Here is a 20429-nt window from a genome sequence, read left to right as displayed (position 1 = left end):
TCATCATCATCATCATCATCATCATCATCATCATCATCATCATCATCATCCCGCCTCTCCAATGATATCAAGGCATCATGCCTTAGTTACCATTCAGTTAGACTATTGTAATGTGCTTTACATAGGGCTGCTCCAGAAAAGTGGAGATTAACAGCTACATCAAGTGTCTCCCAAGCAAAACACTTCAGAATTCGGGGGGAGGTGGGGTAAGATTGAATGAATGAATGCTCTAATATATACACTCATTCTATTTTGACCAGACTTGATATTTAGTCTTAGGTTGACATCATGAACATTTTCAACCAAATTTAAGACTGACTGGCAAACTTCAGGGTCTGGTGGGTGTGGGGTTTTTTAAGTTCCTGGTTTTGGTCTACTTTGCAAGGAACTTGGTGTGAAACAGATTTTACACACTTTAGGTGTTACAAGTCAGACATTTGTTTCATTCAAATTATAATCAAAATAACATCAGCCCACACAATTCTGGATAAATTTTGTAATATTTTATCAGCTTAATGTTCTTGTTTATCCTAACTCTGAGTTTTGAACTTTTCAAGCTTGCAAACAGTCCACATATTTGAGGGATTGGTAAAATTATGGATTTACAGGACTTAATATGTATAATGTACACTTGCCATTAGATGACTGGCTACACTCATTGGTCTTTCTGTGTAGTTTGTAGAAATTCACTAGGTTAGATAACTTTGTCTGGACATTTTCTGTAGTACATGTATTTAATTTTTTTCCCTCATAGGTGACAAATTAACCAACCAGGATGCTGTCAGGCTTTCCAGCACAAGTTCTAGTATAAGCTCCAACACATCACTTCATTCCTCAGTTGTAAGAAAAAAATCAGACCCTGGTAAGATTACTTTTTTCTTTCTCCAGCAACATAAATAGTTTAAGATATAAGTTTTAAAATGATAACATTCATAGACTTGTGAACATGTTCAGGTCTTGAAGATCTCTCAATCTCTTGCTCTCTCACACAGAGAGAGGGGGGAAGGCTCTTGGCAGAATGGGCAAAAAATCAAAGAAATTTTTTCGGTGTGCTTTCTGAAGAAGCTTCCATGAGTGCAAGCAGAAGGGGACAATCCATCATTTTCCTTTAGCCCATCTTCACCCAAAAATACCTGTTCTGGATGTCTAGGAAACTCCAGAGTAGATTCTAAGGAGTTTTTTGCACAGCTAAAAAATGAGACACAATGAGATGCAGCTGAATATTATCACTTGCATTTTGCCACCAATGCTGCCTCCCACCTAAAACCCATCGAAAACCTGGCTAGAATCCAAACTCAACTGGCTGATTTGCAAAGCTGGGAAGCTCCCAACTTGGAAAACCGCTAGCTGAGCTTCTAGCCAGGTTTTAGGCAGGAGGCGGCATTGGGAAAGGATTCAAACCGGGCAAGGTAAGTCGCATTTTTTAGCTGTGCCAAAAATTCCTAAGCCTTAGAAAGAGCTATGTTTGGTAGGATTGAAAACTGTTAATACTACCACAAGCCTCACATTGGATTTAGGCCAATATGACATATATATATATATATATATATATATATATATATATATATATATATATATATATATATCAATGTTCCTGATCCTGTGATGGAACATGACATATAATTTTTTCTATTTTCCTCTGTGGTTAATCTTTGCAGAGTATAGGACAGAGAAGTGAGCAGGACATCTGTTTGCTCTGCAATGTGTTGAACCTGTTTCATGAATGAAGTAAAAAAGGCCTAAGCTTTCAATGCTTTATTGTCACTATTAAATGCATTTTGTTGCCTATTGAAGAACGCCTAAAATAGAAAATTTATAGAAAAATGAACTTGTTTCTCTGTAAATGGAGAAGAACTCTTTCCACTAGTAGAGATAATCAGGATCTAGAAAAAGCTTACTACTGGAGGAAATGGTAGTGTGGAATTTTTCTCATTTCCCCTTTGTCCACACAACACAGGAACACCTTTCATGCTGTTCTGGAAAGTCTTCCAACAGCATAGGACATTGCACCAGAAAGTACAAGGTGACAGGAGTAAATTGAAGTTCTTTACCCTTCCTCCATCACCAACCAAATGCCACTAAGTGAAATCTTGGATTTAGGTCATTAGGCACTTTTGCATGCACTAAAGGGAGCCAGATTAGTCTTGAATGTTGTTTCATGTGTAGCTTCCCTCAATACAACCGTATTTGTGTAAAGGGATCTTGAGATTAACTGAAAGAAAGACACAGATAGCAAGAGTTTTCATAGACTTGAGTCTATTTCTCAGATGCAGACTCAAATATATTACAGTCTGCAAAAGCTTGTTTTACCAACTTCTTTCTTTCATTTAGTTTCAAATATGCTCGATCCCTTTACACACTGATTTTCCAGACATAACACAGAGTTTAGAATTCTGCATCCTCACTGGTTCTAAACATTTCCCATTCCCTAGGAACAGAGCCACAGGGAGTTATAAAGGGACCAAGGAGCCAGAATGTCCTTTGCCACATGGTGCTTATAATTTTTAGGCTCCAGACTACTGGAGTCATCTAGTACAAAATATTGGTTAACTAATTAACAGCCCTGAAAGGGGAAATTCCATTGAGTCTTGTGACTTACTCTCCAATAAGTGTTTGCAAACTGAAGTCATAATTAAACATTATTTAATTACATAATTGATAATTGATATAACTGGTATAAATTCAAGAAATAAAATCAATTTATAATAATGTTAGGAACAGGTGTCCTTCTGTAGAAAAAATGATACACTATATTAATTTGCATCCATCATATTGGTACTAAGTACTGCCTTGGCATTTCTGTTTTCTGGTCTTTCATTCATGTATTACAATATCTCTGAAGCTATGCATGAGCTTGTTTTTATACTGATGCGTTTTGAAAGCTTGTCTGATTGAATTCTATTTAGCATTAAAGCTTGGAAAGAGTGCATGGAAACAAAGGCTTTTAAAATGGTTAACTACAGATTTTTTTAAAATCCTGGTAAAGGACAGTGGGATTCATTATTTGTGCAAAAAAGACAACTGCTGGCAGTTAAGATATCCACTTAAGCAAAGGAATAATTGTATCATTTATTAATTAAGGAACTGCAGCATAAAATAGGTCTATGAAGAATTAGGACCAAATGAAATTTAAGTATTCTTATTTCATTATTGCAACTCCTGGAATCAAAGTGAGTACAGTTACTTCTGCCTCTGAAAACATACAGTTCTTCTTTGGCCCCTTGCATAAGCATGCTAGTTGGGCATGACAGTGGGCAGAAGATGGGAAATATATTTTTTATTAAAAACTGCTGTAGGCAGCAATATAGATGGCTTACTGAACACAAGATGCTGCTATATCTGAGACATTGCAAGCCAGCTATTCCTCTACTGAGTGTATTTAATTCAGCAAACCAGAAATGCAGACCACCTAGACATGAAATTCTCCTGGTGGAAAAGAATTACATATTAAGTGCAGAGTACCTATAGCCCCATGAAGAATACAAAAGTGCAGCTCATTGTGTTAATTTAAAATTGTTGCTATAAATATTCATCTGTATGAGGAATAGATGTTTTTACAGCCACTTTCTAATACTTTAGATTAAAACAGAGATAGTTTATAGCAGTGGTTCCCAACCTTTGGTTCTCCATTTGTTTTGGACTTCAGATTCCAGAAGTCCCAGCCAACTTGACCAACATGCAGGAATTATGGGAGCTGACATCCAAAACATCTTGAGGACCAGTGGTTGGGAACCACTGGTTTATAGCAATACATCATAGCTGGGGAACCCCATTTCCCCTTCAGTTGCTGTGGGGATTAGGAGAGTCCAAGAGTGACCCCATGAGTCCTGGTTCCAGTACACATTGGTTAAAAGCTCTTTGGCAGTGACCCCTCACTGATCCATTCCTAAGGTCACTACTTTTCCACTTGCTTCATCATTCTTCTTCTTTGGAGGTTTTTAAACAGAGACTGAATGGCCATTTGTTGAGAGTGCTTTGACTGTGTATTCCTGCATGATGGGGGTTGGACTGAATTGCCTTTGTGGTCTCTTCTGATTCAATGATTCTATGATTTATTCTAATTTCAGTAGGCAAAGCAGTGGTTATATCCATAGAAAACAATGAGCATTGTTCTTACCTTGGTCTAACTGTCTTACTAACACCATTTAATTACAACAGATAATTGTATATTCCCTCAATATAATACCATGCCAAAACACTATAAAGGTTTTTAACTGAACAAGAAGCATACATTTTGGTGAACTGGCTTAGCTGCCTTGCTATGCTGTTATTTGGTCTAATGCTGAAAGCATGCATACTTTCATGCAAGAAATGAAAAAGCTCAAAATAACCCCTTTCAGCTCTTCCCTGTATATGTTTTGTGTTCTTTTGCAGTTCTTATCGCTGAAGCTCATGCCTTAAATTTTTGCTTGAGAAGTGTAGCTATTAGCCATTTTTCTCTTTCTGATTACGTGGTGTGAGAGTTCCTCCGTTAACAGTGGTGTCTTGTAACGTTATACAGTAGCTACACCACCTGACCCTCCACGACCTCCCTTAGTTCCTGCCAAACCTACACCAGTTCGAAGAAAACCTTTGCCACCAAACACTGTGACTGGTAAACCTGGGCGTTCGGGTATGTAAAATTTTCCAGGAGTGAATTTATGTATTTATACTTTTATTTATTGTTTATGTTCAAACATAAGACAGTTCTCTTTTGTTGTTCCCAAGAGCTTTCCTACATCCAGTGGTACTTTCATTTGTTTGCAGATCGTGGGAGGGAGTGCCCTTAGAGTTGCGATCAGTTCCTACTCTCTATGCTTTTAGGAAGGTATGAAGACATATGCCTTCCAGCTTCTAAATGAATTTGTTTTACTACCTTTCCAAGTGGTGGGATTACATGCTCCTGTGAGGCATGAAGTTATACTAATGGCAGCAGTGTTGCTGGTAGCGTCTCTGATGTCAGACAGACTTTTGCTGAAGAGCTAGATTAAATGTGCCAAACAGCTACTGGGTAGCAGCAGTAGTGGCTGGTGACACTGGTGGAGTATTTCTCAGAGTCAACAACAGTGGCACCATAGCTAACATTTGTTAATACTGCACAAAAATAGGCACAGTAAACTCCTTTTGAATGTCTTTTAGCACCAAAATCCTGTGATGACACAATCCAAAATGAAATAAGAGGTAGTGCCAGAAGATGGAACTCCCTGGTCTGATGGCTTTTGATGAGCTAGGACAACTATGAGTAGTGCTGTGGCTAATGGCACAACTGGGCACAAGCCAAAAAGGCATTCAGCTATTGACAAGCTCAGAATCCAAAGCTGCACAACACATAATATAGAATCTAGGCATAGTAAAACAAGAAATTGAATGTATCAACATTACAATACTTGGGTTGAATGAGCTAAAGTGGAGAGGAATGGGACTTTTTGGGTGCAGATGATTACACAGTGTTTTACACAGGAAATGAAAACCTAAGAAGAAATATGCCAACATTCATAGTGAGGAGAGATGTAGTAAGGAGCAACCAGAGGATATAAGGCAAAGTCTGACTGGATCATATCAATAAGGCTTCAGGGAAACCCCATCAATATAACCATAATCCAAGTTCATGCTCCAGCTGCAGAGACAGAAGAAGAAGAAATTGAAAGATTCTGTACTAGAGTCCAAGAAAAAATTGATCATGTAGCAAAACAGGACATCTTGTTAATGCAAAAACAGGAAATAGTACAGAATCAAAAATTGTAGGAAAATTTGCATAAGATCAAGATATGAAACATGAGAGTGACTGATTGAATTTTGTGAAGCCAACAGTTTGTTCATTGCAAACACATTCTTCAAGCCACCCAAGAAGTGCCTGTGTACATGTACATCACCTGATAGCCAAAACAGAAACCATATCATGAGAAGACAAGACTCCCTAGAAAAGACAATAATGCCTGGTAAGGTAAAAGACAGTAGGAAAAGAGGAAGACCATATTCCAAAAGAATAGATCCAGTCTAGGAAGCCACAAACCTGAGTCTATAGCCCTCAAGAAGACTTAAGCAGGGCTATTGATGGCAGATGATTTGGAGGTCTCTCATTGATAGGGTTACCATAAGTAAAAGTTGCTTTGACAGCAGTTAACAACAACAATTGTTTAATTTGTTTTTCCAATAGTTTAATCATTTTATTGGTCATTTGTTTTTCTGTGGTGTTGTTAGCGTACCAATGCACTTTTTTTAGTGAAAAGTACAAATTGTAGAATCATAGAATTGGAAGAGACCACAAAGGCCATCCAGTCCAAACTTCTGCCATTCAGGAATACACAATGAAAGCACTGCCCACAGATGATCATCAAGCCTCTGTTTAAAAACATCCAGACAATGGAAATGGAATGGAAATAGTTTTTGCTAGAATCCAGACATTAGATCTTTCTTTGTCTTGTGAAATGCCTTCAGCATCCAGAAAATCAGGGTTATTTTGGATTCATTTGAATTAGGATTTTAGACAGTTTAGGAGACAGAGTAGGATGTTTAGACCATAGCTCCCAGGTGAAACCAAGAGAACGATGGTAAGCATCAGATATTTAGGAAAAGAAAATAATGGCTTATTTCATAACTAGAGAGTTTTCTGTTTGTAGACAAAAACACAGAAGTGTATGATGATGTAATGATTGATCTTAGTGTACAAATATGAAAAGGAAGTAGTGTTGTTGAATGAGACAGGGAATATCACAGTCAAGTAGGCAAGGCTGATCACATAAATCTACCCACTTAATTCCTGCAATGCTTACAATGTTTGAGAAATATTGCTTAACTGGGAAAATACTATGTAACAAGCCACATCTACATAGCAGCAGTTTAGTGGGTAAGGAAATGCAACAACAGAGTATGAGCTCCTGGCCATCCAACTCAGTCCACATGTCAAAATTGTCATTAGAATAAAATATACAGTGAGCCCTTAGTATCTGCTGGGGGTTTTTCCAGGACTTATGCACCCGCCCTATGGATACCAAAATCTGTGGATGCTCAAATCCCATTAAATACAATGGGTTAGTAAAATAGTGTCCCTTACATGAAATGGCAAAATCAAAGTTTTTTGGAAATTATATATATTTTTGAACATTTTCAAGCCATGGATGGTTGAATAAAGAATCTGTGGATACAGAGGGCCAACTGTATCCCCAAATTTCCCCAAGCTGTTTTTTATTTTAATTTAATTTATTGAAATTATACCTGTCATCCCATTAGTGTCTTACAGTGGTGTAAATTGGACATAACGCAATTGCAAATCACTTTTTTTGCTGTTGCAGAGGTCAGAATCCTTTTCCAATCATGCAAAAACCACCTCCCAAATACACCTTGTAAGCAGAACAGTTCCTCCCCCACCCCCAAAAATGGCCATTTCCATGTAAGGACATCATCTTCAGTAACTTCCCAAAGCCTCCCAGAAGTCACTGTGGATGACTCCTGCAAGCATATGCAGCAACATGAATATAAGTCAGCAGTTCCCTGCTCATCCCCCAGTCTCTGACCAAATGGAAATGGCCATGCTGGAGGTAAGCAATACCGCTTACAAAGCTGGTTTAAGGGTCTAGCACTGGGAAACATTCCTACAGAAACATGGTCTTGTATGCCTCCCGATGCAGGATCTTTCACCCTATTTCCTTCCAGTTACAGTCAGACTTCCATGTCCATGGGGGAGTCATTCTGGACACACACACACCTGCGCAGATACAAAAAAACACAGGACCTCAAATCCCATTCTTCCTAATGGTTGCACAATGTGCACACACTTGCTAGAGTGGTCGTGTGCATGCACAGCCATGGGGAACAATGGGGCTTGCTGTCTGTGGATGCTCAGATCCGCAGATGGCAAGACTACAGATATTGAAAACCAACCGTATAGCATACTAAACAGTTAATACCTTTATACTAAACTCTCAATAATTTTAGATACTATGTTCTTTGTCTAAACCATGAAGCCAGTTTAAATATATGTTAGGAACTCTAATAAATTCTTGAGAAGGGGAGCAAGACCATCATATGGAAATGTACATTTCTCAAGAGTGAACATTCCAGGTCTGAAGTGTAAGAAATGTAAGGAGGGGTTTTTTTTCCTTATGCAGACTGATTGGATATTTCCCCCCTTTTAAAAACATCTCATTTTTCTTTCCTTCATCATGTAAAAATGTTTGACATCCAAAAGAAGGGAGTAATCAAACATTTTAATAAACTTACTACCAGCTTCTGAATTTTTGTTGGCAGAACAAGAATTTTAATATACTCCCTCTATTCATCTTAATCAAAGGTATCAAAGAGCCGCGTATGACATGGGCGCACTGTACTATTATTTATATGTGACAAATTCTTTCAGAATGGGAGCAAAGAACACATATTCACATGCACTTTAAGACATTCCACTGCAAGCAGTTAAATGTAAATCGATGGCATCTACACAGAAATGTAAATTCCAATGTGGATTTGAATACATACCCAGTTTATATTTGTTTCTTGGTATAAACACAAAAGACTTACATTTATGTTCATGGATCCAGGGGTGGTCAAGAGCCTGAGGTTAAGGGGTCACATCTCCTCTACCCCTCAAAATACAGGAGACCCTGATCCCCATTGTTTCCTTCACACAACTGAATTATCATTTGTGGCATTGTGTGTATGTGTGTGTGTCCACCTTTTTTTTTAGAACTGTTTCTGCAAAAAGGCCCAGCTGGGCCTTTAAAATGTAAAAAAATGCTCCAAATGCTCAAATGCAATCAAACATCCAATAACAATCCCAAGGCAAATAAAATAGGATCCTCCAGTGTGTGGGATGGGGTGCAGAGAGGGTGGGGGGGAGGGCACATGCAGCCCCAGGCCACACTCTGCTTGCCCTTTCTTTAACTTAATAGGACAACCCTTTCATTATTTGGCTTATGGAAGAAATAAATCAAAAGAATATTAGAAGGTTGCATGCATACTTGATTGATAGATATCTCTGATTAAGCAAAGTCAACTTAAAATTTGAACACTTTATACACTGTGTTGACTCTCTGTCTGCCTGTGTATCTTTAGAGTGACTGGAGTGGATTTCTGAAGAAATAAAATATTTTGTATGCCCTATTAATTTACCATATAGAATCAAGGTTACAGTAATTTCAACTTGATGTTCAGATTTACTTTTATTTTCAAACAGGAAATGTCTTGATACCACGAGCTTCTTCATTTTCAACAGCATCTTCCCCAATAAAGCCTACTGGGCCAACTAGTCTTGCAAAAACAAGTTCACATAAAAAGCCACCTACAGCAGCATCTTCTCCAGATTATAGTAAGAATTATTGTTCCATATTTGTTGATGTTCTCTGATGGGGGTATTGTTTGGCAAACTAGCAAACAAATCCAAAATATTCCAATAGCATCAGCATTTTAAATGGCGGTAACTTATAATGCCACATTCTATATTTCAGTAAATCTGCCATTTGCACCAGCCTTTCAAATCCTATACTGTAATACTACAAATTTTGAAAGTTATTTCTTGGGAGAAAGGAGAACAAGTGAGGAGGAAAAACAAAAGGGAAAGTCCAAAATTGATGGTGCAATCTGGGGTGGGCATCGAGCTCCTGATCTGTGGATTTAGTCTCCCAAGGGTTTGCAGGGAATCCATCAGGCTTTCTCCCCAGTGACTGAAGAGTCATAATAGATACCTTTATTCAGCCCATGTTAAAACAAAGCACTATTATCAGCTCCTTATAACACACTTGCTTTCTTTCGCAGTGTCCCAGACATTTCACTCAAATCACTGAGTAGGGAAAAAAGGGATGGCCCTTGAAGGAGCCAGTAAACATGTTGTTGTTTTCATTATTTAATGAAAGATCAGAACAGGCATCCATAACGGTTAATGAATAAATGTATGTAAGACACTGTTGCTGTTGTTGTTCTTTTTCTTGTTGTGTGTGCCTTCATGTCAACTTCAATTAGTAGTAACCCTATCCTAAGCATTTCTTGGCCAGATTTATTCAGAGGTTTGCCATTGTCTTCCTCTTAGACTGAGAGTGTGATTTGCCCAAGATCATCTGGATTGTAAGCCACATTCCCTCCCTCATAGCTTCTCCAGTGGGGAAAACTCCCTCTACAGCTTGCCCCCTTACTGGTATAACACAGGGGCAGGGAAATATATTGGCACTAATGTTTGTTATGTGCCTTCAAGTCAACTCTAATTTAGAGCGACCCTAAAGGGTTTTCACTGGGTTTTCTTGGGGGAAAAACCCTTCATAGATTTGCCATTGCCTTCCTCTTAAACTGAGAGACCCAATGGATTTCCAGGGCTGAGTGGGGATTTGAGTCCTAATCTCCTGGAGTTCTAGTCCAGTGTTCAAACTATGCAGGCTTTCATAGTAAGCTGATTTATACTAAAGATCTTATCTCTTGGCATTTTAAATTGGCTCCAGCCTCCCTGGTTGCAGCTGGGGCGCAGGATGGAGTAGGGGACTATTGCAAACTAAATGGCCACCGAATAGCTGGCCGCAATCTGCTTGGGTCCAAGCCGCACTCCACCAGCACTTTTTAGAAGTCGGAAAGCTTTGCAACTTCTAAAAACTGCTGGCAAAGCATGGCTTGGACCTGGCTGAGATCTGGGCTGATGGCAGGGAGTGATTTGGCTGAGATTTAGTGTGCGATAATCCCCGCTTCCATCCCGCGTTCCAGCTGCAGCCTGGGATGCTGGAGCCAATTTAAAAAGCCAAGCAATAAGCTCCTAAATTAGACATTGTTCAGTGTTTTCTATGCTAACAGCAACCCTCCCAACATTTCAGACAGGAGTCTTTTCTAATTTTGCCAAGAGATGCCATGGGTTTAGCCTAGAAACCTTTGCATGCAAAACATTGCTTCTTCACTGTGTTATAACCACTTCCCATGTATAAATCAGTACTAAATTTTAAAGACAAGTGGACTTTTTGGTGCATGATGGGGGTTATTCAAAAATTCTTAAAGAACACAAACACAGAAGTACTGCTCTTGTATAAAAAGGAACTGGAAAGAGACCAGTGTAACACTAACCCTTTAAAAGGGATCATGAGGGGATCCAGGAAATTAAAACCTGGTTAGCTTGAAATTTATTTTGAGTAAATTGTTGAAAAGCATTGTTAAAGATCAAAATTTCAAGCAAATAATAGGACAGGTCCTGCGCTGCGAAGGCAAATCCGTGTGCTTCCTGCAAAGGTATAGCCTATCTCTCTCTAACCCTTTAGAGTTAAGGTGTCTTTGATACTGGTTAGAAATAATTTTGTGGTGTAGTTGCACTGATCTACAAGGTTTTTAAAAGGGGGGTTGAAAAAAAATAAAACATAAGCATACTTTGCTTTTGAATAAAAATGTTGCATTACTGAAATATATTTCAGAATTGTCTTAAAAGGCATGTTCTAATTCTTGCTTATTTAGGTAAGATAGAAATATATCTAATTCAGAATTTTGGCTGGTTACATTCTTTAAGATATTTACTAATATAAATTCACCAGCTCTAATTTTGTTCCGCATGTTTCTTTTGACTAGCATAACTTGTGTTTGCATCTTTCCTTGGATATTAAAGAACATGCCATAAAAAGGAGAATTGGCTCAGAATTGCCTTCAACATTTTTTTAAGTGTTGCTAAATTCAAGATGTGCTCCCTGCAGAGACAGACAATGAGTTGAATGGCTGGAGTATTGGTGAAACACAAAAGAACCTTTTTAGATCTCTAAGGAGGATTATGTATATTATGCATGAAGTGACTCCAACAGCAATAATGAGCTCAGTCATTTGGGTTATGATTATCTTTGTTTTGGCAGTGCAAAGAAGCATTTTATTTCCATCACAGCCAAGTCTAGCTCACCCTGAAGAAAAAGCCAACTTGAGTCCAAGTATGCACCAAGGGGAGGATTTAAGAGACTGTTTGAGATTAAAATGCAAGATGAAATATGGAATGTCATTTTAACTTTGCATAGTACTATTTTGGTTTTCTTCTCTTTAGGTAATCCAATGTTCAGCTCACTTCCTACAACAGAGACTGATATTGCAGGCACACCAAGGTATATAGGTATGTCTAAAACATCTGCAGTTATAGGGTACTGACAAAATAATATTTAACCAAATGTTTTTTTTTTCATTATCCAAATTCCAGAACAAAGGATCTTTTATACAGTAAGTCTTCAATGCATTTCCCTTCACTTCTTCTCTGAGGTTACAGCCATTTCCCCAAATTGTTACCACCACAGTTCTTGATGTTCAGTATATATCTTAGTTACTTGGCTTATCCAGTCCATATGTGCTGTACTGAGTAACTAACAAATGTATAAGTGGCCATACAATTGCTGGGCATTGATTGCAAAATGGGAGGAGTAGTCAAATGTTCTCTTTGAAAATATTTTTTAAAGGCAGAAATATTTGACAGTTTATATTTTAGATCTCCATCTACTTCTTGTCATCATCATCGTTATGTGCCTTCAAGTTCTTTCCAACTTATGTCAACCCTAAGGTGAACCTATCATAGGATTTTCTTGACAAGATTTGTTCAAAGGAGATTTGCCATTGCCTTTCCTTGAGGCTGAGAGCATGTGACTTGCCCAAGGTCACCCAGTTGGTTTCATGGCCAAACTGGGAATCGAACCCTGGTCTCCACAGTCACAGTCCAACACTCAAACCCTTATGTCACAATACAGCTACAAACTCTACCTTGCAGTTACAAAATACAATTGGGAAGCAGTCAGAATGGATTATCTCCTCCCACCCACAAAATATAACTTTTTTGCGCTTAGAAAAACAGTATCAAGGAGGCTGAACTTTTCTGTATGGAGGTGTATATCTAGATTCAGGAAGTCTAAAAAGTCAAAGATATCTATCTATCTATCTATCTATCTTGATATTTAACTACTATTAAGGAAGTTTACAGCTGAACTAGGGTGACCAGATAAAGAAGAAAACAGACCTCTGCATCTTTAACAGTTGGTAGAAGAGAGAATTCAGTGGGGATAGTTTGCCATGCAGAATTCCTGTAACTTCATCTTTATACCTTACCCTGTGCTTGTATACTCAGAAGAAAGGTTGATTGAGTAGCAAGCATGCATGAAATATCAGATTAAACTGACTATATCTTTCTACTCCGCTGCTTTGGCTTAATCCCAATGTTTTGGCTTAATCTCATAGCTGTCTAGTCACAGATAGACAGTAACGACAGAAAACTTGCTGACATAATGGAACTTTCTCCAGTAAGTATGTGAGTGCTGCATACCTGAAGCATAATCCTATACATGTCTCCTCAGAACCAAGTACCCTTTCTCTTAGGTAGAAGAGGTATGCTGTTTTTTGTTGTTGTTGTATGCCATCTAGTTGTTTCCAGTTTACAGAGACCCTAAGGCAAACCTTGGCACAATTTGTTCAGATGGGATTTGCTGTGGAGGGGAGAAGGTGCAAATAACACAACAGACAACCGATTGGCAGGAAAAAGCCACAACCTTATTGAATATAACAACAAAAGTTAAAGAGGGGTGGCCTGAGAGCATGAGGTTTAGATCTGTCATCCACCATCTCATGTTGGTCGATGAACCCACCTGGCTGATCACCACCAGGCTTCGGGATGACAGAAGGGTAACCGGCTTAAGATGTGCCCACCACTTTGGGAGCTGGTTATGTGCATGTGTGCATTTTCGCTCCATGTCACCAGGGGATGCTGAATCTATACTGCCCCCACACTGTGCTAAGTTTTAGTATCCTAGCCTTAAAACCTTTTAACAAATTGAGTGATATATATTAAGTGAAGATAAACTGATATTGGGTGGATGGGACAATATACTGCAAATTAACTGAAGGATTTATTTTATTTGTTGTGATTTCAGTGGGAAATTAATTGACGTTTGTTCTGTGAATTTCAGAATTTGTATAGATGCATATAGATGAGTATATGCAAATTTATGTCCATTCCACACTCCCCTTTTGGTGTACATATTCTTTTGGGGCAATGCATAAGTGCTGGTTCGCATAACTGAGTACTTCTGCATGACCACCATTATCTTGAATGTCTGTTCATTGAAGATATTTGGGGTAAATGTTTTAAACTGGCATCTCCTCATCGGCATGCTTATGATTATTCAAATACTATTTGCAGGGAATCTCTTGGTTATGGGAATTATCATATGAGGTGGCAGTTTATGTGGAACTTGTAGAAACTATACTTTTATATTCTTCAGGTGAACATGTGAAGTACATGAAAAAAGATGGAGATAAACCATGTTCCATCACTGATACTCTCCAACATTTTCCAGTAGAGGATGGTGAGGGTACAGATATAGCCACCAGTCCTCCACAGAAGCCTCCAACAAACCTCACTGTGGTGACTGTTGAGGGCTGCTCATCCTTTGTTATACTGGATTGGAAACCACCACAGAATGAAACTGTTACAGGTTAGATTTTTTTTCTTCTCTTGCAACCAGAAAGATCAAACATCATATACCAGGCCTGGCATTATTTTAAACAGTTAAACCTCTTCTCTCACTCTAGTTATCCCCCACTGCTATTCTTGTCTTTTGAAAAATTAGAGACTTGCTTGGTGGTCTTTAGGCCTTGTTTTTAATGCAATTTTTATCAAATTTTCAATGTACTCAGGAGACCATAGGTCTGCCACATTTTATCACGTATGATCTGAAGCCTGTAAATTTAATCATGTTCACATTGGCTTGACCACTGAGTGTTTGGTTCTGCTTTTACATGGAATACCAACAGGAATTCTGAAGCCTGTAGTTTTTGAGATACCATATTTGTATCTGTATTACATCATTTTATGAGTCTGATATCACTTTAACTGTCATAACTTCATCCTATAGAATCCTCAGATTTATAGTTTAGCAAGGTGCTTAGAATTCTCTGCTACAGACTCTAGTGGTCTTTTTGAACTACAGCTCCCAAGATCCCCTGAGAAGTGTGACTGAGGATAACATTATCAGATGGTTTCATTCTTTATTATATGACATAATGAAATTAGTTTCTTGGAAATAACTCTGAGCAGAAGGGGGGTGTTGGCAGCAGATATGCCGGTTTCCCCACTGTAAATATTCATTCCTGCCAAGGATAAGACTGGAACAAATTCCAGAATCCCTAGCAAGAACATGATGCTACTTACATCCTCTTCCATACGGAGAAAACTTTCTGACCCTATGAATCAATGAGAAATTAAAAAGTATTGCTTTATTTGCCCGTAAAGATTGAACTAAAAATGGTGCCCCAGGACCTTTCTGATAAAAATATTTATATTTTATCTTTATTTTAATAAAGATAAAATTGATTATATTATCTCAATAATAATAGTATTCGGTCTTTGTGACACACATAAATGAGTCTTGTGACTGTGCATAGCCAAGATCAGAACATTAAAGAGTTGAGCAGCCTTTAATGAGATCCTCACCATCACACCTCCAACACATTTGCTCAGGAATACCTAAGCTACTCTTTCCTGAGTTATTTTTCATCCACCACATTAGCAGCAATGCTTGAAATGTTGTCCCATCAAAACAACTTTCTCAAGCATCTTGTTAGGTTTCATTTCCTCCTCCTCCTCCCAATTTTCAACTTGTACTTCTCAATTTCATGATCATCTTTGATGTTTCACTTTCCCTTTGTTGTCTTTTTTATGTACAGTATTGCCTCTAAGTCCCTCTTTAAGAACCGCATCTCTTATGGATACAAAGTATCCCAGTCTGATGCATTTGTTCAGCCTCACAAAAGGGCACAGACTTTGCTCCTGTGCTATGTATAAGGGTATTACAAGGCAGGGCCTTTGCAACTAGGTTTGGAGGGTTTTTGTAGGTTTTTCAGGTTATGAGGTCATGTTCTAGAAGAGGAAAAAACTCTTCTAGAATATGTCCTCATAGCCCAAAAAACCCACAAAAAACTATGAATGCCAGCCGTGAAAGCCTTTGACTTCACATAGGTCTGGAGGCTCTGAAGGATCTGTTTACAGAAAAGTTCTCTCTGGATTGCAGATGAGTTAGCAAAGAATCAGCCTCTTCATACTGTTATCCTTCTTTACTTGTCAATACATACTGTTATCAAAAGAATTCTAGTAATCCTTCCATACAGTGTTGGCACCAACTACCTACATTGCCAAGACTCACACACTGATGAGCCAATCAATGTGATCCCTTTCAGCCTTTCCACTACATTTTAAGTCTTTACCAATAGTATGACCCCTGAAAACCAGTCATCTTTCCATGCCAATCACTCCATGACTTCCAGCATGGTTTTTATCAGTGGTGCTTGTATTAGGATGTTCAGGCTTTAGCAGATGCTTCATTTGGAAGAGTGGTTTTGTCTGCTGTTTTAGCATTATACTTCCCTTCTCTTGTAAATTAGTGTAATCCACCTTTCTCCATTCTTCTTATATCTTTCCCTTCTTGTACTTCATGCACTGGACATCTGAATTGGGAGAGGGAAGTAGTTTAGGCATAGAGAAGCATGTACATTGGAGATGTGGTGACAGGGTGCAAGGACTTTTGTCAACAGCTACTCAGCTATAGAATGTTCCAGTTGTGACTGTGTGTGGACACAAGACCTATTTGTGTGAGGTTACACCATGTTTACAGGCAGCCAGCTTCTTATTTCACTTTACAATAAGAACAGTGAAGTACCAATTGTATAAATGAAGTGTTCAGCAGATAAAAATGAGTAAAAATAAATTTGAGGGAATAACTGAACAAGATTCTTCTATATTTTAGAATATAAAGTTGTATCAACTGAAAATGGGAGCTCGGGTGAAAAAGACATGTCTATTATAACTACAAATCAAACCCATTCTACTGTGGAAAACTTGAAACCAAACACAAGGTAAGGCAGTAAGAAAATCCAGGAATCTCACAGTTTCCCTGAATAAGGCTGGAAATCCTCCTTTAGTTTGTTTTAACATGCAAGAAGAATTTCAAATGTTTCTTTCTGGGGCATGGGTGAAAAATGAGAGGCTTTGCCTGATCTGGTGCACCCCCACAGCTAGCCCTTAAAAGAGCTTTTGTGATCCAGCTTCCTAGCCCTTAAAAGGGCCTCTTGGTTTTGCTGCCACCTTTATCTATTGTTGCCACCTCATTACTTTCCTCCCTGCAGCTTCCCCTTCCCCTCCCTCCATTCTTCTTTGGTTTTCTCATTACACTCTCCTCTAATGCCACTCCTTCCTTTGCCCCTCACCTCCATTACTGCTTTTCCTCTCTCTTTAGCATTCTTTCTGGCAAGGCAATAATAACCTGAATGTCAGGAGAACTCCAGGTAGGTAGACCCATTTCTTTTCCCTGGGCATCTTGGAGTAAAGCCTATATCATCAATATCTGGTCCGGGGAAGGTCCCACCTCTCTCAGGTGCTAAACTGAGGGAGAAAAATGGCCCTGTTTATCAGACCAAACTGCACCAGGGCCAGAAAATGCACTTCTTCGGGTAAGTCTGGGGACCTGGTTTCTCCCTGGTGGATGAGATTTTGAGAGATTTCACATCTTTTTTTGATAATTTTTCACATGTAGGTACCTCAGTCTTTCAGCAGCTGCAAGATTTGCAGATTTTCTTTCTACTTTTCCTCAGTAGCCTTGAAAGAACAGCTCTTTAAACAGGGAGAAGGACTTCATTCTCTATGTATATACTTGAAAGCTACCAGATCAAATTCCTTGAGAAACTGGAAATGACTTAATATTTTGTATGGAAACTTTCACTTTATGCTTACTCCAGGCTCCTGCATCTAATACTCCATATGACATAAGTGTGGGTATGTTCTAAAACTTTAAAATAAAACCTATATTAAGTGCAATTAGAGGAGATTTAATTTGAGGGGGGGCTCTCTTGCTCCTATTTCCTGCTGCCGTGTCTCTTCCTTTTACTATCTCTATTAATAAACGCAACTGCTGCTGTAAGACAGACCCAACTCTTGTGCCTCTTGAAGGACAGCACATATCAAATGCTTAAGAGATGCTTTATCAGTATGCTCTATGTTATAATTATTTAGAACCAAGTTGCAGGTGGTAACTAACCAAGAAAATGTACATGTATTAGCAAGAGCTAATACAGGTATACCCCTTGCATACATTAAAGGGTATCTTTTGATGCAATCCAAATATTGCCTGTGTTGATGCATTTTTTCATGTTAAGAAATTGGTTTATATAGGACACAAATCTTCATTTATTATGAGCGTATCATATCATTGTAAAACATCTCTAAAAATGTGTCCTGTGAGGATAATTGGGACTGTTATAAATCAATGGCACATCCACAAGAAAAAAAATATGAAGGGTAACCCAGAGGAAGGATATTATGGGAAATCCTACGATATAGATCTTGTTATCATATTTTAAAGCATTAATTTAAGTGAACTGGAAGACTAACAACAGGGATATTTGTATTGGCCATTACATTTTTAACACAGAGTCAGTCTTTAAACTTGCTGATGTTTTTCCTCTTCGATTTTGTTGGACAGTTAGATCACTGGAAAACTCCACGTACTTGTTAAAGACACAGACCTGATGCAGGTGTTCCATTCTCTCATTTCCACACATGTCTGATAATCAGTACTTTTCATTGGTTAAATTAATTTTTGTTCCTTAAACGATGAGTGTTTTGGCTTTTGAACCTGGAGAGCTGTCAAAAATAATGTTTGCAGTATTTCAAAGTAAGGAAAAATAACATCTTCAGACTTATGAAAATGCAAGCAACTAGGAAAACACAAAACATTCTACCCATAATTTGGTTCATTCACCATTCGTCCAATTATTAAATGTTGGACTGAATAAAAATTGGCTGGTTAATCAATCAAAACAACATTACATATTATGGATCTTCTTACTCAAATGACTTGATCTTTTAATAGTTGCTTTCATCTGAAGAGAATGAAGCGATTTACCAACAATAATAAAATAGTCACTAATGGTTAAAGTATGGAAAACCAAATTATAATAACAGTTGGACCATCAGTACATTTGACACATCCTCTAACAAACGATAGGCTAGTTGCATATTTTGGTTGCAGTCCACCATGACCTTAGGCATGCTTGATTCTGTGTTAGAATGGGCCCTTTGCAATTCAGCCCATTCTGAATTAAGGATCCCCCTCTCCTTTGCCTCTGACCATTCAAAACAGTGAAGGTGAAAACTACATAAATGGTCTAAGAAAGTGGGTCCCATGATACAAGCTGGGTTCCAAGTGTGATATGTTGGGTTTTTTAAAATATTAATCTTAAGACTGCATTCCTGTACCTACTTATCTCATAGAAAGTAACTATGCACTCAACATGGCTTTCTTCAATTTTTGGCCATTTGACTGGTTTTCTATTTCACATAGGAACCATGTCAAAATACTATTACAGAAAATGTTTTGAAATATGAAAAAATGTTGTTTTCTCTACAGATAATTTCAGTTGCATTATAACAAGAAAAATATGAGTACGTTCAACTAAACGTGAGCACTTTAAAGTCATTTGAATGTCAGTGACCACACCCCCTTCACTGGCTATTTAAAATAAACATGACTCATAGGTGCCAAACATTAGCTAGAATATCCCATCTTGATCTTCAGAATTCCTCCATCCAGGAATCCATACTATAGCATAAATTGATATAGGGCAGATAAAATATAAATATTTCCAATTTAAATGAATAAGTTTCTTTGGTTAGTGTTTTAAGATAATGATGCGCTGTAATCCTTGTAGTGGACTTGACATCATAATGTTGTTGCTGTGTGCCTTCAAGTTGTTTCTGACTCATGGCAACCCTAAAGTGAACCCATCACAGGGTTTTCTTGGCAAGATTTGCTCGGGGGGGGGGGGGCATATGCTTAACAGAATATGATTTGTCCAAGATCACCTAGTGACTTTCCATTGCCAAGTAAAGATTCAAACCCTGATCTCCAGAATCATAGCCCAACACTAAAGCCACTATGTCATGCTGGGTCTCTGACAACATCATGTGGTAAAAAATTAACAACTAACAGAACATTCAGTAATTAAATAATTCTTGAAGAAATGATGAAAGATCTCGATACATATAGCTCTTCTTAAGTTTTTAAGTAGCCATTCAGTTAAAAACTGCATATTAAGGATCAGCTAAAATTCCTTCTTATTTATTTTATGCACTTGCATTTCTCTACTGTTGCATGATTTGGAAAATAGTACAGTTCCTTCTGCTTGCCAAAATTCCATATGGAATAGTAATTTCCTATGGAAAAAGTTCTTATTTGCAGTATAAATAACATTCACTTAATCTGTGCAAGTGCATTTATTATCTTGTGTGTGGTGGACTGAAATGTACATATAGTTGATCCTTGGCTTATGTCAGTTAGTTGAAAGCAAAGGTAGCTGAAAAGAAGTACGAAACTGTTTAATATATATTCTTTAATGGATCTGTTGTTTGTAAAGCAGTTCATTGCTGGGGGCTAATTGCAAGAGCATCAACGATACACAGGATTTATTTCCAGGGCTGGGGAGTAAGA

At 38.1% G+C, this 20429-nt stretch overlaps 1 protein-coding gene across 2 annotated transcripts in view; it reads left to right on the top strand.

Moving 5' to 3' along the window:
* LOC121927096 (ABI family member 3 binding protein) overlaps positions 1–20429 on the top strand; it is a 168986-nt gene that overhangs the window by 138883 nt on the left and 9674 nt on the right. For both annotated transcript variants that reach the window (XM_042460648.1, XM_042460647.1), the window contains 6 exons: positions 755–862; positions 4502–4612; positions 9152–9283; positions 11960–12025; positions 14172–14384; positions 16692–16800. In XM_042460648.1, coding sequence (XP_042316582.1) covers positions 755–862; positions 4502–4612; positions 9152–9283; positions 11960–12025; positions 14172–14384; positions 16692–16800 — 739 coding nt within the window. The remainder of the gene's footprint in view (positions 1–754; positions 863–4501; positions 4613–9151; positions 9284–11959; positions 12026–14171; positions 14385–16691; positions 16801–20429) is intronic.

Source organism: Sceloporus undulatus, chromosome 3 (assembly GCF_019175285.1).
Source record: "Sceloporus undulatus isolate JIND9_A2432 ecotype Alabama chromosome 3, SceUnd_v1.1, whole genome shotgun sequence".
NCBI classification, from domain to species: Eukaryota; Metazoa; Chordata; class Lepidosauria; order Squamata; family Phrynosomatidae; genus Sceloporus; species Sceloporus undulatus.
Note: the sequence above shows the minus strand (reverse complement) of the source record. Positions and strands in the feature narration are given on the sequence as shown.